The sequence below is a fragment of the Malaclemys terrapin genome, chromosome 2, assembly GCF_027887155.1.
Source record: "Malaclemys terrapin pileata isolate rMalTer1 chromosome 2, rMalTer1.hap1, whole genome shotgun sequence".
NCBI lineage: Eukaryota > Metazoa > Chordata > Testudines > Emydidae > Malaclemys > Malaclemys terrapin.
This window is the reverse complement of record NC_071506.1, coordinates 279,005,886-279,032,281: the sequence shown is the minus strand read 5'-3', so window position 1 is coordinate 279,032,281 and position 26,396 is coordinate 279,005,886. Positions and strand designations below refer to the sequence as shown.

At 41.4% G+C, this 26,396-nt stretch overlaps 1 protein-coding gene across 3 annotated transcripts in view; it reads left to right on the top strand.

The window, feature by feature from the left end:
• OBSCN (obscurin, cytoskeletal calmodulin and titin-interacting RhoGEF) overlaps positions 1-26,396 on the top strand; it is a 308,809-nt gene that overhangs the window by 254,404 nt on the left and 28,009 nt on the right. For all 3 annotated transcript variants that reach the window (XM_054016662.1, XM_054016661.1, XM_054016659.1), the window contains 10 exons: positions 11,817-12,065; positions 14,370-14,502; positions 19,078-19,214; positions 19,568-19,680; positions 21,253-21,421; positions 21,797-21,878; positions 22,874-23,074; positions 23,761-23,821; positions 25,517-25,594; positions 25,752-25,924. In XM_054016662.1, coding sequence (XP_053872637.1) covers positions 11,817-12,065; positions 14,370-14,502; positions 19,078-19,214; positions 19,568-19,680; positions 21,253-21,421; positions 21,797-21,878; positions 22,874-23,074; positions 23,761-23,821; positions 25,517-25,594; positions 25,752-25,924 — 1,396 coding nt within the window. The remainder of the gene's footprint in view (positions 1-11,816; positions 12,066-14,369; positions 14,503-19,077; positions 19,215-19,567; positions 19,681-21,252; positions 21,422-21,796; positions 21,879-22,873; positions 23,075-23,760; positions 23,822-25,516; positions 25,595-25,751; positions 25,925-26,396) is intronic.

The following is a 26,396-nucleotide window of genomic DNA, read 5'->3' as shown; positions in this document are numbered from 1 at the left end:
ACAATCATAGGTTAAAGGATTCCAGCTCTGCTGAATATTCCCTAGAGAGACATATTTTGATCTCTCACGTGGTAACTTGCAGAAGTTTTGATTTTTCCAAAGACAAATGCCAGGATATCAAGGTGGAAAAAACAGTTCCTTTTGTTTTAGAACATTGTCTCCATAAGAATCCACATCAGCTCAAAACCATTCCTTGCATAGGCAACATTGGGAATCCCCAGTACCGATCAGAGACGCTAAGGATAACACTGCAGATAACCACAGAAAGCATGGATGGGGATGATACATGTGTTTTATCATTCAAGTTTCTCTTGATTAACTTAACAAAGTTAATTTAATCATTTCAGCTTTTGCCTTTCTTTAACCCCATGCTGTTCATACTGTTTTCTTTGTAGTCACTGAACAAGAGACTAAAGTGCCCAAGAAAACCATCATCATGTAAGTGCTTTTTTTTTTTAACAGTCATGTTTTGACTTGCTGCCTCTGCATGATCCAATAACAAGCCTGTGTTTATTGGCTGTGCAAGTGTGTTCATTCCCATCCCATCCGATTTCTTGGTATTTAGCGTTATAAAATGTAACAACCTGAAAAATGTTTCCATCCCTCTCAAAAAGCAGGAACACTCGCATTTAGACTCAGTCTGGGCCGAATTCTTCCTTCAGATATATGAGCACAGATCCCACTGATGTCAATGGAAATTGCACATGAGTTTGAGAAGGCAGAATCTGGCTCAATCACATGAGACATGACATTGTTAGAAGCAAGTTCATGGCTTGGCCATGAAAGCAGATACTAATAATTGAATTCTTTGTACCCTTGTTAAATTATGATGAGCGCGTATGAAACAACAACTGAAATATACATATAAACAACAGCTGAATGCCATCTTTTACTTGTTTTATCATTCTTGTCTATTCTTATAATCTTCTAGTCATTTATATAGCACATTGAGTACCAATGGCTCCATGGAGGTGAGTAAGACAACAGGTCCGGGCACCTAAGAGTTTTCAAACTAAATAGCCACTAGGCAGACCAGGGTAAAGTGGGGAAGAGGTGCTGCCTTTTGCTGTTTTCCTTTGACCTCAGTGGCAGCTAGATTGGGTTCTTTGGGCAGTGGCGAAAAAGTTTTACTTCTGCAAAGAGCAGAACCCCTAGCATTACTGTCCGGACCAAATTGTCATGTGCCGTATGTAAAATACCAGTGGGTTAGCTAGAGATTATCCAAGACACAGTTTTAGATACCACATTCAGAAGTAGCCCACAAGAATGAGTCCTTGTTGCTCTTCCAGGGATTGCCCGGGGTCAGGCCATGCAACAGTTTAAAGCTTTTACCTCTGTGAGCCTCTGCTGCAGTAAATCAGCAGACAGAAGGACAAAGCATTTGGTTTTGGATTTCTTCTCGGTCATCTGGTGATGTCAGCAATCTTGTTCTAGTTCTCGCCTTTTTAAATTGTCTTTTAATTCTCTCCAGCAGTAATACACTTCGTTAAATATTATTCAACAAGCACAAAATGCCATTCAGTAAACTGATGACTAAGGTCCCGATAAGTAAATTCTACAGAGAATACTGAGTTAAACCTCTGAGGGCTTGACTCAATGCTTAATGAAGTCTTCAATGGGAGATGAGTCATGCCCTAAGTATGTATCTATGAGGATGGCAATGTTCAAACTTTACCAACACAGAGCAAGTTAATGCATAAATTTGGGACGGCAGGCCCATCTTGCTATAGACTGAGGCGTGGAACTGCCATGTGGAGCTGGGGAGTGAGGCTGAAAATATGAATTCATACTCATTCCTTCCTGGGTCCAGTCCTCTTTATTTATCTTTCAGTTGCTTCCCTTTCGGCCTCTGGCTCTGCGCTTGATGCTAGAGGCTGTATCTCAATGAAAAACAAACTTGGCTTTGCCTCTCCTGTTTCCCCGGACCAGCCACCTCTAAATTTGGGGCAGAGACTCTTTAAACCCAGGCTGTCGTGCTATTTGAAATGTACATTTTTGCATGTGGCTTTTTCAATGTTACGGCTACAGGAAAAAGTCAGGGGAAAAGGATTGCTTTGTTGGAGAAGTCTGGGGAAGCTGATATTTATCCCAATCTGTACTGCAGCATGTTTGAGGTCAAATTCTGCCCTGGGATAGGTGCATCCCATTGACATCAGTGTGTATGTATCCAAGTGCATATAATATAGACCTCAATGTGCAGGAGTCCCTGTTGTTCTGGGTACCTCACCATACCTACAGCAAAGCCAGTAGAATTATTCTGAGAAATAGTGAACATGCATTATGGGCCCGATCCCGTACTACTTAGGTAAAACTCACACTGAGGGTAGGATTAGGTTCCGCGCAGTATGCTAGCCCATCATCATTTTTACTGTGAAAATAAAGAGAAAAATAAATGCACACACTCTTATGGCAAGAGGGAATACTAATGTCTTGGCATGAATAGCTTCTTCAGGAAATATTTCAACTGTCTTTCCTTTCCTTGGCTTCCCCCATGTGCTTAATGATCTTGTAACACTGCTTTTGTGTGTGTGAAAATGCAGGTCTGTGATCCATGCTCTTGATTGATAGGTAAACAAACCCTTTCTTTGTGACCATTCATTTTAAGCTACAAAAAGAGAGAATATGTTTATAAACAAGAGGTGAATTCCTGACCCTGTTGAAGTCAATGGGATTTTTGTCATTGACTTCACTGGCTCCAGGATTTCACCCAAGGAGACTGGATCAGGGGGAATGGGTTGAACTCTTTGAGTGTCTTTGGGATCTTTGGATGATACTGCTATATGACTGCAAAGTAACACTGTTACTGTTCTAAGAAAATCATTGATACTAGTCAGTGAAGCAGCATGCAATATAGCAGGCATCTAAAAGAGAGCTCCTTAGCTGGACATACTCAACATGCTTCTTTGCATTGCAAGTGTGAATGGATTTGGAAACCATTTGGATGGGACAGTGCAGAGCTCTCTTGACAGAAAACCTGATTCTGAAAGTGAGTTGAGTATGTGTGTGTCCCTCTGAAACTTAAATGCTCACAAAATTGGGTGCTCACAAAACTAACCCCACCTTGATGGCTTTGTCCACAATGGGTGTGTGCTGAGGGAGTGTGGATCCCAGAACGATTTTTGGCTTCACGCAAACTCCATTTCAACCATTTTTGTCATCAGAGAGGAAACAATAACCACTGTGGTGAAGACCCCAAGGCAAAAGCGAAAGATGTCTCCCGCCCGTCCTCCTTCAGGTTACTCTCTCTCCCGCTCTCCAAGATCAGAGGTGCTGACCCCAGAGCCAGTTTATGTGACAAAGGTCAGGCAACCTACACATAGGCATGAGCCGGAGGCCACGCGGAAGACTGTCATCCCTACGCTCTTTGTGACAGAGCCAGAGGACAGACAAGGAGCGGCAGCTAGAGCTTTTGTCGTAGAAACCAAGGTGGAAGAACAAAAACCCAAATGGGTCGAAGTGGAGGAAATAATTGAATTCAAGGTGAAAAAATCACCCAAACCTACGAAGAAAAGAGGAGCTTCCCCGGCAAAGCCAGAAAAAGATGACTCAGGAGTACTGACATTCACTATGCCTGGCCCAAGACCTAGGCGTTCCTCTGAAGATGACCCAAACACAAACAATTCCAACAATAAATTAGTGGAGCAGGACAAGTCTTCCCTGCCTAGAGACAGTCTTTCAGATGTCGACATCCCGACCCTTGCATATGGAGCAGACCAGGAAGGAGCTCCAGTCAACAGTGAAGAAGACATAAGTTCTCAGTGTGGGTCTGAACAGTTAGGAAGTAGTTCATTCATTGACTATGGGACTGACGGAAAGAGCTGCATGCAGGAAGCAAGCAATGATGATGTTTCAGAAGCTACTTCCCCACTACTTGCCTGTGTGGGTGAACCCTTTGTCTTTAGCTTGGAGACAGCTGATGCAGGCGAGCCTGACCTTCCACCTTCACCGATGAGCAGAGGGGTGAAGGAAGAAGCTGATGAGTTAGATAAGTCTTGGACTGCTGAAGGGGGCGTACCTGATACAGTACAAGATGAGGATTTTCCAGAGGAAGATAATGTTATAATTGATGAGCCAGAGGAGCTAAAGACGGATGACATTGGCAACCGAGACCCCAAAATCCTGACCCACAATGGAAAAGTGCTAACTCTGGAAGACCTTGAAGATTACTTTCCTGAGGAAGGTGAGACCTATGGATGTGATGATCAGAACTACGCAGAAGACAAACCCTGTGAGATCTCTGTGCTCCAGACAGAAATTAATGAACCGACGGTGGGGAAGCCGGTGTTGCTAAATCTCGGGAGACCTGTTGTTCCTAAACCCAGGCAAAGCTTTTTCAGCAAGTTCAAGGAGCATCATCCTGAAGGAATGTTCATGTCCGCATCCAGAGTAAGAGGAGTGCAGTCCGTGGGTCCGTCTAACATTTCTTTCCATGTGAGTGAGACATGCACTGCAGCAGCCGCACCTGGTGTGCATGCAGCAGCGGCAGCAGCCTCACCTGGACCTTCCTTCCAACTGAAACCGTCTTTCTGTACCGGAGTCCAGCTCTCAGCGGACAACGGACAGTCCAGCTTTAAAACTGAAGTTTCCACAAGAACCCTCAGCTATGGAACGATCGGCGAGCCTGTTATGTTGCACATCAGCACGGAAGACCCCTCCCAGAGCTGAGCAGATACAAGCAACATTCTTAAAATCAAATAAAAAAAATACATAAACAAACAAAAACATTCTAGGGCGGGTGAGATTGGTGGTGAGAATTATAGGGCAACACCTAAAAGAAAAATACCTGAAGGAAAACGTATAGACCGTGATATGTAGAGCTTTTCCAGTCTTAAAGGGAACACTTCTATCAGTTCAGTTTATGATTGTTCCTGGTGAAAGCATATCATTCCATAGAGAAGTGGGGAGAGGCAGGTTCAATAGACTTAGGGTGACCTGCCTCTCCTACTTGTGACAAAAATATAAATAAGCCCATTTTTCTTCGAGAGTTTAAAAATTACTTCAGCTCTCAGAAGGCGAAGTCACTCAGTGGTGAGACATTTAAGGAATCTCAGCTTGGCAATGCCTTCCAGCAATCAAGAGAAGGGAGGGTAGTTTCATTGAAGCATATCTTCTGTCACTGTACATGCCAGACAGACAGCAAAATAGTTTGCACTGTTTTACTTTTACTAAATGCTGATGGGACAAATTAGCTCTACCAAAAATGTGTTCATAAACTTTTTAGAATATGCAGTCGGTTTAAATGATGATTATATATTTTCCAGAGAGTGAAACCTATAGAAGGTACTACACTTATTAGGCAACACTACTGACTTATGACTTAAGAGATGGCGGAAACATTTTGGATGAAATTCTGACCCTACCAAAGTCAATGGCAAAACTCCCATTGACTTCAGCAGAGCCCAGTCTCACCCCTTGAGTACAACTGCGTTCCACCTTTATTAAAAAGGCCATCATTGTTCATCAACTACTTTTTGTTAATCTTTTAAGATGTATGCGTTTCTATGGTTCTGCATTCTTTATTCAAGTGCAGTAACGCTATAAATCATCTAAATGATGATAGAGGTTTGCATGATCTACACTTAAGAGTATTGATTAAAGGAATGGACAAGTTAATGCAATATCTATAATCCAGATTAAAAACATGTGTAGAACCACAAATAAATTATTTCATAAATGAACAATTACTGTGTGAGTAGAATGGTTAATTATGTCTCCTGTACATATTAATGGTTAAATTTCGCCATTAGTGATTAAAGTTTCCTAATCTGCTAATGAAAATTTACCTATGAACCATATCAAAATTGCAGGAGTACTAATACAATTAAAACCCTCTTCAAGAAACAACTGTTTAAAGAATACATCTGACAGAAAATTTGGGGGTTTGTGCTTCAAGTTTTTTATGGGTTTTTTAATGTACTAGGCCATTTGAATACACTGCCAATGCAAGATGTACCATTATACTGTAGTCACTTTGGTCTAGCTATGTTGTAGATGTCACCCTTTATCATAGACCGGTGTGTTTCTCTAGAGCTTTGACACAGAGATCTCAAATGCATGATGGTAGCTAATCCAGTAAGGGTATAATTCTGCAAGGTGCTGAGTGCCTCTGAGAGGTGTTGAGCACCCTCAGCTCTCACTAGCTTCAGTGAAAACTGATGTTGCCTAGCACTTTCAGAAGGTGCTCAGTCCCTTGATCAGACTGAGTTTTTAGAGCTAAGTTCTTGTCCCACTTGAAGTCAGTTAAAGTTTGCCATTGTTCTCAATGGATATGTCTACACTGCAATTAGAAAGCCACCCCTGGCCTGTGCCAGCTGACTCAGGGTTCGGGCTCAGCAGCTGTTTAACTGCAGTGTAGACGTTCGGGCTTGCCCTGGCTCTGGGCCCCTCACAGACTTGTAGAACCCGGGCTCCAGCCAGAGCCTGAATATCGACACCACAGTTAAACAGCTGGTTAGCCTGAGCCCCACAAACCTGAATCAGCTGTCCCGGGCCAGCCACTAGTTTTTAAATGCAGTGTAGACATACCAGTAGGACCAGGAATTGGCCCTGCATGTCTGACATTGTCTGTGACAGAAGATATGAGAAAAAGAAACAAAACCTTATGTAAGCTGAGTCGCATGGTAATGTTGCTAGAAAAAAAACCAATACTTTTTATCTGGATGGTGCAGACCAGGATGTTAGAAGAATGCTAAGAGACAATTTGCTTGCTAATCCTCTTAAAGAGGATTAAGTGAGTTTTCTCTTAGAACATCACATGCCAATGTTTTCAGTCTTGATGTTACCTAACTAGATAATGTAAAACTTGATCCAGTGTTCTGCAGAGCACTGGCTAAGAAAAGGTACGTCTAACTTTAAAAAGGTGCCGTCACAAAAATTACAATCCTTGTTTAAAGAGCTGAACCTGGAACATGTGATGGCTAAAAGTAATTCAGTAATTTAATGTTCTTTTTCATTTCAGTATCTAAAGGGTATATTTTGTACACAAACGTGCATTAAATTTTTGAAGTTTGAAAATTTCTCAGTGACTATAGGTGGTGAAAGAAATAAAACCTCTTTTATGGTACTATCATTTTTTCAATAACACCTCATTGGTTTATACTGTATATTTTATAATTAAGCTATACACTAGCTATATATTAGTTCTTCACTTATGAGAAATATTGCACTATTGTACATTGGAGACTAACAGACATACAAGGGGAGGAAATATGTCTGAACTGAAAATATTTCTATTTGATTGGGCCATATTCTGATCTCAGTTACTCTGATGTAAATCCACAATAACTCCACTGAAGTCAAACGTACACAGATGCAGCTGTGAAAAGAATTTAGCCCATAGCCATCTTTAAGCAGAAATAAAATAGATCTAGGTCTGTCAAGATATACAATGAAATGTGGAGTTATTAATTTTCTCTTGACCTGGTTTTTGCTTAGTAATCACTTTTTTAATTAAATAAAGTTGCATTTCAAATGGTTGTAGCAAAGAAATACTTATATTTCTGTTGATCAACCAAAAGTAACTAACATCTGTTTACATTTTCTTTGGAAATTTAAACAAAAAATATAAGTAAAAAAGGAATTAAAAATCCTATCACGGTACTCTATTTTTAAAAAATGAAAAAAAAATTAAAAAGTCCTTTACGTTTATTTTCAAAGTATTTTCCTAGAGGTTAAAAAGTATGCTTGTAAGTGATTTAAAATTTGTAGATAACTAAGGATACGTGTGGGAGTTTATTTCCTGTAGATGAAAACATAACACTGTATTAAAATTAACACAAAGAATGTTTTACTGCCATTCCCACAGGCAAAAGGGTGTGAAAAAGGTGGAAACTTCAGTTTGTTTGAGAGACAAAAAACTAAAATAAATATAAGTCAAGATATGTTATTAGATGCTCTAGTGCATATCAATAAATGTCTTGCATCAGCTATCATTGATCTCACTTCTGTGTTTTTGTTTCTTCATGGTAACTGGTTCTCTCTTGAAGTTAATGAGAGTCCATAAACATCAATGGGAGTTAGTTGGGACCCCAACTGCACTCCTGTATTTCCAGGGGTGAAAGTAACTTAAAGGACTTACCCATACGCTGGAGTCCTGAGTGGGGGCGTGGCCTCAACTGGAGGAGGCGGGGCCTTTCAACATTTAAAGGCTCTGGGGCTCCGGCTGTGGCTGGGAGCCCCAGGACCTTTAAATCACCCCAGAGCTACCAGCTGCAGAGGTGGCTGGGAGCCCCTGGGTTCAGGGGCGAATTAAAGGACCCGGGGTGCCAGCCACCACGGAGCTCCGGGCCCTTTAAATCACTGCAGGAGCCCTGCCGCAGCTACCCCGTGGCAGCAGGGCTCCGGCGGTGATTTAAAGGGCCCGGGGCTCCGGCAGTGGGGCTTGGGCGGCACTTTAAAGGGCCCAGGCCTCCCCGCAGCAGCCGGAGCTCCGGGCCTTTTAAATCACCACCAGGGAAGCCGGCCCAGTCTGGCACAGCGTACCAGCTCTTGCCGGTACGCCGGACCGGACCGGCTTACTTTCACCTCTGTGTATTTCAGGGCTACTGCACTTGAGTTGCAAAAGTGCTGAAGTATTGTGAGAGAGCCTGTTTTAGGGAGATTTCCACCCAGTTTTGTGAAGTGAAGAATTTTTGGGAACTTTGTGTCAGCATCTTGGGGGCTTCTCTGAGTTGAATTTGAACTTCAACATGTTTGAGCTACTGCCGTTCCTTATCAGGTTAAATGTACAGTGCACTGAAAGGGACACATCAGGTTTAAGGTTTACAATAAATAGTTCAGGGTTTTACAAGCGGGAAATAGAGGGTGCACTAAGAGTTTGTCTTCACTGCGTTGTTAACTCTGGTTACGTGCACTAGGGTGAACTCTCTTGGTCAGCCTCTCTCAAGTGAGAGCAGTCACACTGCAGAACACTCTCGCTGCGCAGAGTGTTTGTATTAGCAACACAGAGTAGATGAGTTCCCACTGCATTACTAGTCAGCAGCTCTCATGATTGAAGCAATATCTTAGGCCAGCTAGCTTAAGTGTAAAGCACCATTTAACTGGAGCTAGACACTTTGGGTGTTCATTGAAGTTGAGTTAGGGACAACGCTCAAGCTATCCCTCGAGCTACACGGCAGTGAGGTAAGAAGATTTAAGCTTGTGCTGCTGAAGAATTGGGTATATTTTGTCTACAGTGTCCATTGTTTATGTCTGATCATGTTTAATTATCCCTGTGAAATTAATCCTACTTAAATCGGAGTAAATTTTCTCCTAAAGGGACAGTGTTCACCACTAAGTATATTCCACTCATTTCATAACAGTTCACTTTCAGGTGGGTGCTGAAACCAACATTACGCTAATTGGTAGGTAATCTCAGAAATAGTGCTTCCAGATCAGTATTAACGCACACAGGCGGGGCAGTATGGTATGCAATCGAGGGAAGCTTGACTGTCCTGTGGATAAACAGAGGGCTTCAGTCTCCAAGTCTGCAGGTCTAGCACCTTTCATCACCACTATACTCACATGAAGAAAATTAAAAAGAAATTAAGAGGCGACACCGTCAAAGAGGGCTGACCCAAGGTGGGACCTGCCTTTTTTTCCCCCTTAGGTTTGTGTGTAAAGTTCATGTTGCCCTAGTGATTTCCTGTAAAAGGGGAAGGGAGCAGAATCAGAACAAAAGCTAGTGTTTCTTCTTCTGCGAATAAAAAATAACATGTCCGCACTCCTGAGCAATACTAAAAACAACTGAATTCATGGGCTGGGGGAAATAAAACCATTTTTGAGGCTGGAACTCCCCGTGAATGAAGCTTGGAGAACTTCACAGGAAAAGATAGACTGAAGAAAATGATGTTTTCCAGTGGGGATTCTGTATGGAGGTAGACACTTGGTACAGTCCATTAGCGGTAAAGAGCTATTGATACTGGTGATATGACCATCTTGCTTTTAACACAGTTAATTTTTTCTCCATTCCGCAGGAGTCATATTTATTGGTAAAAATATTTGCTGGTCCGATAAAACTAGTAGTCATATTTCCTACTTCATGCATGATCCCACTCTCTCTCTTTCTCTCACCCTGACCTGAAAGCAGTCCTTACACATTGACTCCAGTGGGCTTGTAGGATCGGCCCTTCCGTCATTTATAGATCTTTCTTTGTAGGGTCTACATTGTGTAGTGACCAATCAGGATTGGTGCCTGGCATGCCTGTAAATTACTCTTTTTCACCGGCGCACCAGTTTCATAGGAATAGAATTTTTTTAAATTCTATTTTAAGGTGGGAAGTATATTTAGAATAACAAAGTTATGAGCAACTGAAAATGGATGGCTCTAATAAAGACAGTTAGGCAACCTTAACATGGAGTAAATAATCATTTGGTTTGCATTGTTCATTTTACACTTGAGACATCCCAGTGTGCCTTACAAAATGGGGGTCAAATTGCAGACACGGTGTCCAGCCTTCTCCTGGATTCATTGACCGACCTCTGGCAGATCCCTGGGGGGCGGAAGAGCCTGTCCCTTTTTTTACACCTTGCAAACACTTGTACAGCTCGTCTGATTGTGCTGTGACTGTGAAGGGAAACTCCACTATGTACTTAGCTGTTGCTCAGAGACTGAGCCTTGGGCTTGAGAACCAGTTTAAATTAATGAGATAAATATTGGCTATTTTCGGAGATTTATACCTTCTGCCTATTTATACCTCCTTGAGCCAGGCACCATGTCTTCCTCCGTACTCTGCTGCCACTGAGCAAATAATCTAGTAGACCAGCCACCAGCAATAGAGGGACTCGGGTTCTAAATTTCTACATTGCTCAGAGGTTTGAGCATTGGCCTACTAAGCCCAGGGTTGTGAGTTCAATCCTTGAGGGGGCCACTTAGGGATATGGGGCAAAAATCTGTTGGATGATTTAATTGGGGATTGGTCCTGCTTTGAGCAGGGGGTTGGACTAGATGATCTCCTGAGGTCCCTTCCAACCCTGATATTCTATGATTTCATTCTGAAGGACTGCTCCACCACAGAGCCTCCCTTAAGTCCTATGCTGCCCCTTGGTACTGCCCAGCCACTGCAGTGTGCTGCACAGGCATGTTGCTTTAGAAACAAAACTAATAAAAATAAATTAAAATAACTCTCAGATGTCCCTTAGTGCAAAGCCCACTTCTCCTCTTGGATTTCCCTGAGGCAAATGGTAACATAAAATATGATATCACAAGCTAAGAAATAATCAAAAATATTGTATTGGGGACAGTTCCACATGCTCCCCAGCCATGCCCCTCTGAGTGTGATGGGGTAACATTGACACAAACCCTCTCTCCTTCCTCTCCTCTCCCAATGCACAAGTCATCCTGTAACCCATTCACTCCTCCTTTCTCTCCATGCAAGAAACAAGTGGTAGAGCTTTCATTTAAAATAATAACTTCAGTTTTGTTGCACAAAACACCACGTTAGCACAGGAGGTCAAACCAGGGTTCCTTCTGTTGATCTGATGAACTTAACACCATGTGTTTTTCCTCTCACTCATCCTCCCTAGGTTGAGTCAGCAGTTTGGTCACCTCCACCACTATGTATCACCTAAAGTCCGTCGCATCTGGTGAGAAGATGTGAGTGTACATAGTGTGTTGAGCCATTGGCAGCAGAATGAGCAGAGTCTCCTGGACATTCATTGTGAAATCTAGCTAAACTCCGTCTTTCTGGAAATAAACATTTGCACATTAGCTCTCTACTGCAGAAGGGGGAGGGGGAAACTTGAATGCAAATGTTTGCTCTGAATTGCATTGTGGATCGATCGATACTGAACTTTTCTTTTTATTCTGAAGAGAGAAAAGCTATTCTTCTTGTCTGTAGGAGAGGTCTCACCACAGTCAGAGCTGGAGACTTCTGTCCGGGCCTCACTTGAACGTGCAGATAAGGAAATAAGGATGGCCCTGAAGAAACTCGTGGATTCTACATCACTGCATGTGACTCTTCCTCCAAGCATGAGAGGAAAGGCTGGTGGCTTTGGTGTTCTTGAGTCCACAGCTTCAGATACAGAAAATAGGCATCCGGTGATAGTTCATGAAGTCAGCACGCAAACCCAAAGTGCTGGAGGTCATGGTAGGTTTGGGTTGAGTTTGGGAAATGTCCCATGGATGTTAGACACAAATGTTGCCCAGACCAAAAAATGAAGCTCTTCTCAATTCTATATCTCTTGGTGTTCTAAACAGAGATGGGTCCAAGATACAAAATTCAGACACTACAAATTGTGGGGGTATCCAGACCAGGGCTCATGATGTAAATTGGGGCATTTGCAAATTTGGATCTGAAGCTGAGTTTGGACTTTGAATGTCCCCAAAGTTCACGAATGGGGGATGGTTCCATGTCTGGGGTTTTAGCCTGGGGTCATCTTGAATTTTAGACCCTGAATATATTATTTGTTTATGTTTACTGAGTGTCATAAACAACATGGTGATTCAGGCCTTTCTACTTGAAATGCCTTGGCTAAATGCTACAGACTTTTTAGGCTAGAAGGGTATTAAGGATTTATTTGCATTCAATTTACATTGTAGCCCTAATAGAATTTTGAGCGTTTTCTTCATGAGTAAAAATAATGCCCTGTATAACTAGAGTTAATTTATTTCTTGCAAAGAGAACAAAAGCTTTCATGTTTGTGTTACTGTATGTTATTTTTAAAAAATGGTAAATACGTTTCATTTCTTAAATCTTGTAAAGAGCCTGGTGAATACTACAACCCTTACTAGCTGCCATAATAACTAGAGAACCGTTTTGTCTAACCCATTGTCATTTTGTGTCAAGTCATAATAATTTTTCTTAATCCAGTGTGGTCTTAAAGGGACACTGTCAAGTAGCTTTTGGCCCCCAAATCTAGATTTTTGTTAAAAAAAATATTTTGTTACACAGCATAATGAGCGTGCAAACATTTCATGGAATCAAACAAAATAAATTACATGAAAATCTTTGGGTGCTACTTATTCAAAGGCTTTCCTCTGCAGTGTTGGAAACCCAAACCAGTAGCATTCTGCCAGTGCAGGAGAACCAAAAAAAATGATTATAAGCAGAAAGTGAAACAGAATAGTTTAGTTCCTTGACAGTAGCTCAGGGAAGTGCAAAAAAGGAAACCAGCAGCATACAAAGGTGAAAAAGTAAATTAAGTATTTTTAACGTTCTTTCATTTTCAATGACTTAAGACGCTATTAACATGGGTATGTGCTTTTTAGAAATAGAGGCTTATTATCTTGACATGTGTCCCTTTGATCACCTGATTCTGAATAAGAACAAGAAGGCAAATATTTCAATAGCACTGGTAGTAAGAAAGCATTGAATGACGCTCCTACTCGTCGGTGAACTGTGGGCTTTGGTTGGATGCCATTAAATAACAGTGCTCTCTAGTAGAGCTGCCCAATTAGCTTACTAGGAAGAGTCACTTCTCTTTCCAATACAAGCTATCACTAATGATCCCCAAGCCACCTTACCAAAGAATGACAATGCTTCTCTTCCTCTGCACTCGGCACTCTTCCATTGCACAGGACATGGCATTCTTCACCCTTATAGGTAACCCTGATGGTATGTATCACAAGGTGATTAGTTCTTGCTGGAATAGACTATCAAGCCCATTTTGGAGGAAACACCTTGATTAAAGAACCCACCCATCTTTTCATTTCATCATATTTCTGGTAAAGAGAGTCTGGACCTGATTCTGCTCCCATTCATAGCAGTGTAAATGAGGAGAACTTCCATTGAAGTCGATGGAGTTATAACAGTGTAAAAGGTGTGACATCAGAACTAGGCCCTCTTTACGGTAGTAGCACATATTAGAGCCTGATTTTTATCTCCTTTGCACTGGTTTTACATCAGTATAATCCTATTGACTTCATTGGAGCTACTTCTGATTTACACCAGTGTGAGTTGACAATCAGTCCAGTAATTGTTGGTGTACCCTAATAATGGAAGCACTGAAATTTATCAAGAGCCAAAATTTGTCATTTTCATTCAATCGGCAAGCTGGAGGACAAACTCAGTCGACTATTTCCCTTGAATGTATGTAATTGATCAACTTGTTTGCTTCACACATGCTGGATTTTTTTTTCATTTCTATTTAAATTTTCTTTGTACCTTTCCTATTCACGCCTGGGTGTTTGCTCACAACAAAAATCCTGATGCTTTTGCCCAGTCAGCCATATTCGAACATCGATCATTTGTATTTCACTGAGAACACTTTGTTTCACGTAGTCCTCTGAAAAGGGCCAAATTCTCCTCTTAGTTACGGTGATTGAACCCCACTGAAGTCTGATGGGTTGTTCTGCTGGAACTCAGAGCAGAAATTGATCTCAAAGATGCGCCCTTGGTTTTAGCCATGTTGTCCTATGTAACTAGTCTAACAGGTCCTGTTTTCATTGTCAGGCAAAGAGCAAGACAGCACTGGGAAAATTCCGGATGAGAAACTGAGTGAAACAAAGTCAAGCCCAACCGCTTCGCAAAAAGAGACGACTGCTGGAGCTGCAGGAGGTCAGGAACGCACTATTCCCATTACCAGGTAAGCATAAACATCATGACACTTAAAGCGTTGAATGGAATTCTGAATGTGTGTTTGTCCTTGAAAAAACTGCCCTACAATCCAGTTCTCTCTAATGTTGTAGTTAGTAGCTTGAACTGAGCTGAGTAGATTTAACATAAGAACGACCGTTCTGGGTCAGATCAGTGGTCCATCTAACCCAGTATCCTGTCTTCCGACAGTGGCCAGTGTCAGATACTTCACAGGCAATGAACAGAACAGGGCAATTATTGACTGATCCATCCACAGTCATCCAGTCCCAGTTTCTGGCAGTCCCAGGTTTAGGGACATCCAGAGCATAGAATTGCATCCCTGACCATCTTTGCTAATAGCCATCGATGGACCCATCCTCCAGGAACTTATCTCATTCTTTTTTGAACCCAGTTATCCTTTTGGCCTTCACAACATCCCCTGGCAACAAGTTCCACAGGTTGATTGTGTGTCGTGTGAAGTAGTTACTTGTTTGTTTTAAAACTGCCTGTTGATTTCATCAGGTGAACCCTGGTTCATGTGTTATGTGAAGGAGTAAATTGCACTTCCTTATTCACTGTCTCCACATCATTCATGATTTTATAAAAGCAGCAAAGAGTCCTGTGGCACCTTATAGACTAACAGATGTATTGGAGCATGAGCTTTCGTGGGTGAATACCCACTTCTTCGGATGCATTCTTCGGATCTGCACAGATCCAGATTAACACGGCTACCCCTTTGATACATGATTTTATAGACCTCTGTCACATCTCTCCCCCATCTCTTTTCTAAACTGAACTGTCCCAGTCTTTTTAATGTCTCCTCGTATGGAAGTTGTTCCAAACCTTTAATCATTTTTGTGGCCCTTCTCTGTACCTTTTCCAATTCTAATGGATCTTTTTCAAAATGGGGTGACCAGAGCTGCACACAGTATTCAAGGTGTGGCTGTCCCATGGATTTATACAGAGGCATATCACAATGTTTTCTGTTTTATAATCTATCCCTTTTCTAACAGTTGCTAACATTCTGTTAGCTTTTTGACTCTGTGTTCTCTTTTTTGAGGGGTAACAGCTAATTTAGAACTCATTATTTTGTATATATAGTTGGGATTATGTTTTCCAATGTGCATTATTTTTCACTTACAAACATTGAATTTCACCAGCCATTTTGTTGTCCAGTCACCCAGTTTAGTGAGATCCCTTTGTAACTCTTTACAATCAGATTTGAACTTAACTATCTTGAGTAATTTTGTATCATCTGCAAATTTTCCCACCTCGCTGTTCACCTCCCTTTCCATTTACTAATATGTTGAACAGTATGGGTCCCAGTACAGACCCCCGGGGTACACCACTATTTACTTCTCTCAATTCTGAAAACTGACCATCTAATCCTACCCTTTGTTTGCTGTCTTCTAACCAGTAACTGATCCATGAGAGGACCTTCCCTCTTATATCATGACTGCTTACTTTGCTTATGAGCCTTTGGTGAAGGACCTTGTCAAAGGCTTTCTGAAAGTCCAAGTACACTATGCCAATTGGATCACCCTTGTCCACATGTTTGTTGATTCCTAAGAATTCTAATAGATTGGTGAGGCTTGATTTCCTTTTACAAAAGCCATGTTGACTCTTCTCCAACATACAGTATTCATATATGTGTGATAATTTTGTTCTTTACTATAATTTCAACCAACTTGCCTAGTATTGAAGTTAGGTGTACCTGCATGCTAGCATCACCTCTGGAGTCTTATTTTAAAATCAGCATTACATTACTATCCTGTAGTCATCTGGTTGGCTGGTTTAAGTATAGGTTACATACCACAGTTAGTAGCTCTGCAATTTCATATCTGAAGTCCTTCAGAACTCTTGGGTGAATACCATCTGGTCCTTGTGATTTATTACTGTTTAATATATCAATTTGTTCCAAAACCTCCTCTACTGACATCTCAATGTGGGACAGTTCCTCAGATTTATCACCTAAAAAGAATGGCTCAGATGTGGGAATCTCCCTCATATCCTTTGCAGTGAAGACTCATGCAAAAAATTCATTTAGCTTCTCTGCAACAGCCTTATCTTCCTCGAGTGCTCTTTTAGCACCTCAGTTATCCAGTGGCCCCAGTGATTGTTTGGCAGGCTTCGTGCTTCTGATATACTTTAAAAAAATTGCCGTTCCTTTTTGTGTCTTTTGTTAGTTGTTCTTCACATTCTTTTTTTGGCCTACCTAATTATGTTTTTATACTTGCAAGAGTTTATGCTCCTTTCTATTTTTCTCAGTAGGATTTGACTTCCAGTTATTAAAGAATGCCTTTTTGCCTCTAACCACCTCTTCTATTCTCTTGGTTAGACCCAGTGTCATTTTTTTGGTCCTCTGACTTTTTTTCTTTTTTTATTTTCATTTTGGGTATACATATACTTTGAGCCTCTATCGTGGTGTTTTAAAATAGTTTACGTGCATCTTGCAGGCATTTCACTCTTGTGACTGTTCCTTTTAGTTTCTATTTTACTAGCTTCCTCGTTTTTGTGTAGTTCCCCTTTTTGAAGTTAAATACTGCTGTGGTGGGTTTCTTTGGTATTTTTCTCCCTGAAAGGATGTTAAATTTAATTACATTATGGTTGATATTACTGAGCGATTCAGGTATATTCACCTCTTGGATCAGATCCTGTGCGCCACTTAGGACTGAATCAAGAATTGCCTCTCCCCTTGTGGGTTCCAGGACTAGCTGCTCCGTGAAGCAATCATTAATGGTGTCTAAAAATGTTATCTCTGCATCCTTTCTGAGGTAACCTGTATAGACAATATGGGGGTAATTCAAATCTCCCATTAGTACTGGGTTTTCTGTTTTTGTAGTTTCTTTAATTTCCCTGAGCATTTCACAATCACTGTCATCATTCTGGTCAGGTGGTCAGTAGTATATTCTTTTGGTCATGCTGTAATTATTCAAGCATGGAATTTCTATCTGTAGAGGTTCTGTGGTACAGTTTGATTCATTTAAGATTTTTACTATATTTGACTCTGTTTTCTTTTATGTATAGGGCCACTTCCCCACCAGTGTGACCAACCCTACCATTCCTATATATTTTGCACCCTGGTATTATTGTGTCCCATTGATTATCACAGTTCCACCAAATTTATGTGATGCCTGTTATATCAATATCTTCATTTAATATGAGGCATTCAAGTTAATCCATCTTAGTATTTAAACATCTAGCATTTGTCAATTATAAAATTTGTCAATATTTAATTATTTGCCTTCGTGCAATGTAATTGAATGGGACTCTTTTTGTTTGACTTTCTTTTCAGTTCCTACCTGTATTTTATTAACTTCTATCCTCTCCTCTTTAGTAGGCTATAGAGCAGGGGTCGGCAACCTTTGGTACACAGCCCATCAGGGTAATCCACTGGCGGGCCGCGAGACATTTTGTTTACATTGACAGTTCGCAGGCACGCCCCCCCGCAGCTCCCAGTGGCCATAGTTCGCCATTCCCAGCCAATTGGAGCTGTGGGAAACAGCCTAAATTTGGCCTCCAGGTTCTCTCCTCCTACGTTTCCCTTCTTCATTGGTATCTACATGTACCACGACCACTGGCTTTGTCCCAGCACTGTACATAAGTCAATCCAAATGTCTTGAGAGGTCCCCAGTCTTCACACCAAGCAGGCAATTTACCATGCCGTTCTCCTGGTCATCACCCAACTAGATAGTATAGATATTTCTAATAATCAAATCCCCCATTACTATTACTGGGGTTTAGTATGATCTTTAAAGTGTTGTGCCTGTTTGTCATATGTCAACAAGACAAAGGAGAGTGGAGAGGTACACTACATGGGGACAAGTATCAGAGGGGTAGCCGTGTTAGTCTGAATCTGTAAAAAGCAACAGAGGGTCCTGTGGCACCTTTGAGACTAACAGAAGTATTGGGAGCATAAGCTTTCGTGGGTAAGAACCTCACTTCTTCAGATGCAAGAGAAGAAGAAGAAGTGAGGTTCTTACCCACGAAAGCTTATGCTCCCAATACTTCTGTTAGTCTCAAAGGTGCCACAGGACCCTCTGTTGCTTACTACATGGGGAGTAATTAAGTCCCCAAATCAAAACTATCCAGGAATCAATTTTAAGTAAATATTGAACTCACTGGTAGTTAAACACCCAGAACAACGGCAAGATATAATCCTAAAAGGCTGTATTATCCCTTCTCTTTCATGTGTGTGAAATTCATTGCTTGTATTTGGAGACATGAATGCACATTGCAGGGAGAACAGACCAGCTAGAGTTTCAAAACACATTTATGTTGTAGCTGGTTATGTTTGTCCCAGGGACAAGACAAAGCAGGGTTTTTCTCTGCCATAATTTATATCCTAAAATGTCCATGATCAGTGAGTAATAGTAGCACCACTTGGCTCTAATTACTATTATTCTATACTCCAGCTGGTGGGGATGTCTTTTAACATGTCATTATGAGCAGTGAGTTAGTGAGTGGGAGGCATCTGAGGATGTTGTGGCCTGGTCTGTTTAAGTTGCATTGTAGGTCCTGCTTATTATTGTCTGAGGTGAAGGATGTCTGGGTAATGACTCTGCCTCTTGGTTTATGTGACAAGAACATCAGCAGTCACGGAGGGAGCAGACTGGTGTAGAAGAGAAGGCGCAGACGTGGTCTGGGATGTCCAGAGTCAAATTTATATTGAGACCACAGAAAGAACCTGCGTTTATAAAACAGAGGAGAAGAGCCCAGCAAGTAAGAAATTTCATCGTTTTACCCTTCTTTCTCAGCTCCCAGCGTTGTCTCATTGTTTTGCCAACGGCTGCAAATTTATCACAATATTTGGTGGTTTTCTTAAAGCCCCAGCTCAGGTGAGCTTGGAAACTGGAAGCCTAAAGGGTCAAAAGCCAATAAAAAGAAGTGCAGATGTATTCGTTTTTAAATCTCGTGGTTTTTAAGCCAAGCACACGACTTTGGGGGCATCTTGGGTTGGCAACACTTTGAGCAGCTCACGAAATGTAATCGTCACTCCCGTTCGTTGATCCCCAGCTTGATTCTAACATAACCGAATTCTCTTTTAAGCAACGTAAACCCTTTTGTCTCCCCAGGCCCTCCATATATGCAAGTGACCATTGAGGATGTGCAGGTTCAGTCTGGGGAGCTTGCCAAATTTCACGCGGTTATTGAAGGAAATCCCCAGCCTACTATTGCATGGTATAAGGTAGGCAGAAGATATTTCCCATAGCGGATGAGTGACACGGAAAGGAATGGGGTGAGGAGAAATTAACAATAAGGGAGAAGTTAGAAAACAGTTGGCCATAAGGGACTTTTTTCTCAGCCATAATAGGCTCAAATAGCCGCCTGTATTTATCATTGGGCCGAGAATGGATGGTCTTATTTGCAGGCAAAGAAGTGATGAACCTTCAAGGTTAAAACTTCTGATCGTTAAGTCAATTAAAGAATAATACAAATATAGGAATGTAGGAATTGCCAGACTGGACAGTGCTCCATCTTATCTAGTACAGCTGGTTCAGAGGAAGGTCCAAGACACACAGTGGGACTGGACAATTATGGAATAACCTGGCCATAGGGGAGGCTTCTTCCTAGCTCCTGTCAGTGAGAAGTGGGCTTGTAAATGTCCTTGACATTAACTGAGAATGAACCAGCAGTACAAAAACGGGAAACATCTTCCCATTGTCATGGAGATACAGCTGACATTGCTGGACTATGGCTGACAGGCTTCCAGAAGACTCATACAACAGCAGATCTTTACTGTGTTAATGATAATAATTTACACATTTATTGCACCCTTCATCTAGGGATCTCAAGAACATCACAGTTATTAATTAAGGCTCACAACACCCCGGTGAATCAGGTAAAAAGAATCCCCATTTTACAGATGGGAAAAGAGACACGGGGAGATTAAGAAGTTTGCCCAAGGGAACAAAGGAAGCCAGTGTCAGAATAAGAAATAGAACCTAGGAATCTGGATTCCTAACTCTTTACTCTAACCACTAAACCCCTGCTTCTTTGGTCTTGAAATTGAGCTAGAAATCTCAAACGAAAAGCCTGTATTATGAGACTTCCATTACTACTTGGTAATGAATGGAAAATACTGAGAGCTCCACTTTTTTGTGGTATTTCTGCTTTTGGTCTTGGCTAAACCTGAGAAGTTGGGAATTTTAAAAAAAGGCTTCAGATTTAGATTTTTAGGGAAAGGTTTGAGTTCATTCTTATTTTACCTGCGCTGGGGTTACTCCATCCAAGTTGCTATTGAAAACAAAGCATCAGCACCAGGGCATAGAACATTTTCTCTGGAATATAAGCAACTTCTATATTCTAAGTGCACAGTAGATCTCCATTTTAACTGCTGTTGTCCTACCTAAATCAGTGATATTCAGACTAAGGCTTGCCAGCCGCAAGAGGCTCTTTAATGTGTCTCCTGCAGCTTTTTGCAGCACGTGATATTAAAACGCTGCGTGATTTAATTATAACCAATCTAAGCTATTGACCAATCCGGATGCTTTTACTATGTTATTAACCGATGAATTTATCAACTTGCACTAAATTATTAACTTATTTGCTGTGAGAATAAAATATACATATCTAAAGAGAGAGAGAGAGTAAATGAAACAATGAATTCACACTAGTATGGCTCTTTTGGGTAATGTTGATCGCTAATTTGACTCCTGAACCACTGAGGTCCAAGTATCACTGATCTAAATCATTGCAGTGTACCAGAACCTATTTCACTCTGGCACTTTAATAGTGAAGTAGTGTCTCATTTTTCTAGGATAATTCCTTGTTGACCGACAGCAACAGGATCCATCAAGTGAAAGAAGGCACAACATACGCTTTGATCCTGGACAAAGCTGCCCCAGAAGATGATGGCGTCTATACCTGCATTGCCAAAAATGCAGGAGGGGAGGTCTTGTGCAAAGCAGAGCTTGTTGTACATGAGGGTAACTTCATTTCTTAGGTGTGATGTATTGGCTCCCCGTGGCCATGTAGCCACATCCACAATTGTGGGGCACTAACTCGTGTCTGACGCTTAGGCTTCTGGGGGCATATTCCAGGGTTATTAGCACCTTGCTAGCTGGAGCCGCTCGAGGACTTGGTTTGTGGTGTATTGTCTAGATATGCTATTTACACCAGCTGAGAATCTGGGCCCCTGTGTTTATGGTGCCAAACACCTTCAATAGCCTAATTCTAAAGAGAAGCTTAGAAAATGGATCATATTATTTCCCGCAGAACATTGTCAGCATGATCGCTTTGCATGTTGTGCCGTGGCCGTGTTGTGTGAACACTACTACTAACTTTTTCCTTGGTTACCAAAGCTAAGAAAGACCAAGTGACAAAGAAACAGAGCACCCGAAGAAAACTCCATTCCTTCTATGAGGTGAAGCAGGAGATAGGAAGGTAAGTGTGATTTTTCACTTTTAAAATGTCCTGGCAGGAGAATGTATAAATGCCTGTCTGATCTCTTTTAAGATGTAGAGAACTATTGATCTAAAGTCGGCATGCTCCACAAACTCTAAGGAAGGGAGCTTCTATCCCTGCTCTCTGGCCAGAGCATGGAACCAGAACTACTGCACTACTGAAGAAGTTGTATCCCTCACTTGACCTGGAGGAGGGTCTCCAAGACATGGCCGTTTGAGGGCATATGCAGTAAAAAGGGAGTACACATTCTGTTGCAGTGGAAGTGTACCATATTAGGAGCAGCCTGGGTATCTCACTCCCCATGGAGTCCCGGTAGAAAGGGGAGAGGGGACAGCTTTTCTTCAAGGGACGAGGGGAAATGGGGTAGCCAGTTCGTGAAGCAGTATTAATCCCAGTCTTGTGACAGGGAAGGTGTTTCCCTTCCACTCACAGGAAAATTCATATAATGCAGCTGGGTGAAGTATTACCATGTAGAGAAAACAGCGTTGATAGGCCAAATTCTGTCTTTGGTTACACCCGTGCAATTCCACTGACTTGCTTTGACACTTGTGCAACCCTGTTGAGTTCAGTGGGGCTGTACAGGTATAATGGAGGGGAGAATTTTGCCCCAAATGCATTATTTTGGCATTATCTTGGTGTGACAGATCCATGAACCTACAGACACCATGTCTGTCCACCAAGAGTGAACCTGGGGCCTTCAGCACATGCCCCTAACACTGGAGCTGAAGGTGTAACTGTTAACTGGCAGTGAATAGCAGGCTGTTCAGTTTTGGGGGGCCAGTCAGCAGAGGGAGACATGATCTCACACACAATAAAGTCAGATCGTTACATTAGACTGCATTTAAGGTGAATGTGGAGGGAAGGCTTTGAGAGAGGATTGCATGGGGGTTGACAATGAACGCAAGCATCGTGAATCTGACATGCAGGAGGATGCAGGGCGAAACTTCAATGTGGGTTTTTTTGATTCTGTACAGGGGCTCTTTCAGCTTTGTGAAACGAGTTGTGCACAAAGGCAACAGAGTATCCTGTGCTGCCAAGTTCATACCTCTGCGAAGCAAAACGAGAACCCAGTCCTATCAAGAGAGGGACATCCTAGCCACGCTCTCCCATGATAAAATCGCCCAGCTGCTGGATGAATTTGAAACAAGGAAAACCTTGGTTCTGATTTTGGAGCTGTATCCTTTTCTTCCCTTTTTTTCCTCAGATAATGCAGGGAAGTGCCAGTTCAGGGAAACCCATGTCAATATAAATATAACCATTTATATTTTTCACCTGAGATAAAAGGACACATTTGCACAACATAAACATATTAAAGATTGTAAGCTGCTCAGATACAATGGGAATGGGGGCCATATAAGTACAAAGGATGGGTGGATTCACAATTGAAAAAGCTGTTTTAGAAAAATACCTCTTGCACCAATTGATTATATAGCACCAAACACTTTACTGAAATATATGAAAGATGAGGTCCTTGCCCCAATGGGATTATAGTCTGGATGGCCAATGTGCAAGCACAGTGGAAAGATACTGAGGAGCAACCAACCAACATGACTAATGGGAGAATTTTAGCACAAAGCAGCTTGTTAATTCCATGGATTTCATTTAATTTTTAAGGAGCAAAGATTTTCAGCAGTTGCGTTTACCATTTCCCATAGGAGGACTGCCCTAGCTCCTTCTGGATTGGAGGTTTTTTATAACAGACCTTCAGACAATTCCTGGCAAAGAGAGAGGATTTAACATCACCCATGCTGCCCTCTGGGATCTGTTCTTTTTTATTATCAAAGATTGTATTTGTTGCAGAATGCTAGTAAATTATAAATAATAAACCAATGGTCTTTGTTTTCCTTAATGTCATTGCTAGGTGCTCCAATGAGGAGCTCTTGGACCGTTTATTCAAGAAGAGTGTTGTTACTGAAGCAGAGGTACCAATTTCTTGTCATTTTAAAATTTCAAAGTACGGTAGGTGCACTCCAAAATTCATTCTGGTTCGACAGAATATGGCCGTTTTATTTATACTACCCATCTTAAGTCTAGGGACTATCTCAGAAACATGTGATATCCGTCAAGCCAGAATGAATTGTTTAAGGGCCCACCCTGAAACTTTCATTCCCAGTGATAGCTTCTCAATGGAATAAAATGAGAAGCCAAGGGCTTTTGATGATAAACATGTGCTCAGCCAAATTTTATATTTCTTTGTTAGACCCAAGAACGTATTGTCTCCGTAACTCTACCACTTTCCCACACCACAACTTCTATCATGTAGCTTCCATGTGTTTTGACTCGTGTAATAATTTCATGTTCATTAGGGATTGTATTTTTCTTCACCTCCTTGCACTCCCCAAGCCAAGAACTGAGATGGTATCCTCTGAGTTTTTACAGTCCACTCTAGCTCAAAATATAAGAGCCATGTAGTCTGTCTCTTTCTGGAACACAAGTCTCCTACATTCCAATGGCTACTTTTATTTTTCTCAGGTCTCGGAGGAATCATCAGATAAAACTGTAGAGGCAAGGCTAAATTACCTTCTAACTGGGCCTAGATATTAAATCCCCACCCATCGTGAAATTTTACTCATATTAGGATCTGTGCCTGGTCTAAAAAATGGCTTTCTAACACTATTTAAAAATGTGTTTGCCTGGTCGACACAGACCAAACTGTGTTAGACAAGGGCCTGAGATGTAATGTTGAAATCTGGATTGGAATTTCCCCCAAAGTTTGGGGGTATTCATATCCCCTGTTAAGTGCATCTTTGTTTTTAAAGCTCAGGCTTCCTAACATCTGGAAAACTCTGGTGTGTGGAAGGGACCATTTAGGGTATGTCTGCACAGCCCATGTCAGCAAGAAACTTGTAAGCCTAGGAAATGGGGATGGGCTTCAGAGACCAACCTCCAGCAGGAGCTGCAACTACAAAGCTCTGTCTACACAGCTATTTTTAGAGAGCTAGTATGAGCCCTGGTAGCCCAAGTCTGTCGACCTGTGCTGGGAGGCTTGTTGCCACGGGCTGTGTAGACATCCCCTTAGCTGCTGTGTCTGAATTCCATGTTCTAATGTTTGGTTCCCCGTCTGTTTCACATAAAATAGTCTCACTTTAAAAGTTTATTCCTTTTTGTAGAAGTGTTACCATTAGAGTTGGCTGGAAATTTTTTCACTAAATATATCCGTTTCTCAGATCTAGAATGGAGTTTCACTGGTGGGGATAGGTCCATATCCAGGTCCCACTCCAGAATAGCCAGTAGACGAGAGGTTAGGACACTGGTCTGGAACGTGGAAGACTGAGGTTCACGTACTCCCTCTGAGTAACATAATCACTGGGCTATTGGCTATTCTGGGGTGGCTGGAGCTTTATCGGTTATGGCGGGGGCGGGGTTGTGAAAAATTTCAAAAGGTCTCATTTTTAATATGCACTGGAAGGAAAACAACTTTTGAAACCTGGAAACTTTTCACAAAATGGAATTGTTTTCCAGTCAGCCTTAACGATCAGTTCAAGCTGTATTCCCCATATTACTTATAGGAAATATTTCTGGAATTGGTAATCCCACTGAAATGTGAATTAACTTTTTAAGTAGACCCACTGTACTATTCAAATGAAAATGTTTTGTAACTGATTTTGATTTTTAAGGTCAAATTATATATCAAGCAACTTTTGGAAGGACTCAGCTATCTCCATAACAATAACGTACTTCACTTGGATATTAAGGTAACCCACAAAGGAAAATCCACCTTATCTTAGCCATTATAGCTTGTAGGTCAGGAGACCGATGTGCTTTATTCAGACTATATATTAAAGATTTACTTATATCTAAAAATAATGCCCTTTTGCAAATAAACTTTCTCCATGTTTTCTGATTCATTAGCCTCCCAATATCCTGATGGTTTATCCTGAAAGAGAAGACATTAAGATCTGTGACTTTGGGTTCGCTCAAAAGATAAATCCATCTGTGCCTCAGTACAGCAAATATGGGTCTCCAGAGTTTGTCTCCCCAGAAATTATCTCTCAGTCACCAGTGTCAAAAGCATCTGATATTTGGTAAATTGTCACTTTAAAAAAAAGTTATAGCACCTAACAACATAACTTTGGGGCTTCAGGATGAATTGATTGATACATTGGGAACATTTACTGTCGAGGGTTAAACACACTCTATTGGAAACATGTATGTATTTTAATTTTGCTGTACACTTTTGCTCTGGAAGGGCCTTATCTTGTGAGTTGCTAAGCATCCTCAGTTCTGCGGAAGTCATGGTGGTGTACGGAATGTCTGATATGTAGAAATCCACAGTGTTGATCATATACAAAATATTTCCAATGCAACATCTGGCTAATAGCTTGAAAAGGTAAAGAAATGTATGCAGTGTAAAGAAGTGTTGTTTTTTTTAAAAAAGGATGGTAGGGGAATTTCCACCAGTGCTTTACTGCAGAACTGGTACAATGATAGGGACAACGTAGAGTTAAAAATGAAAGTTGAGCAATTTAGAGGGTAAGGGGACTTGAGCCAGAATGT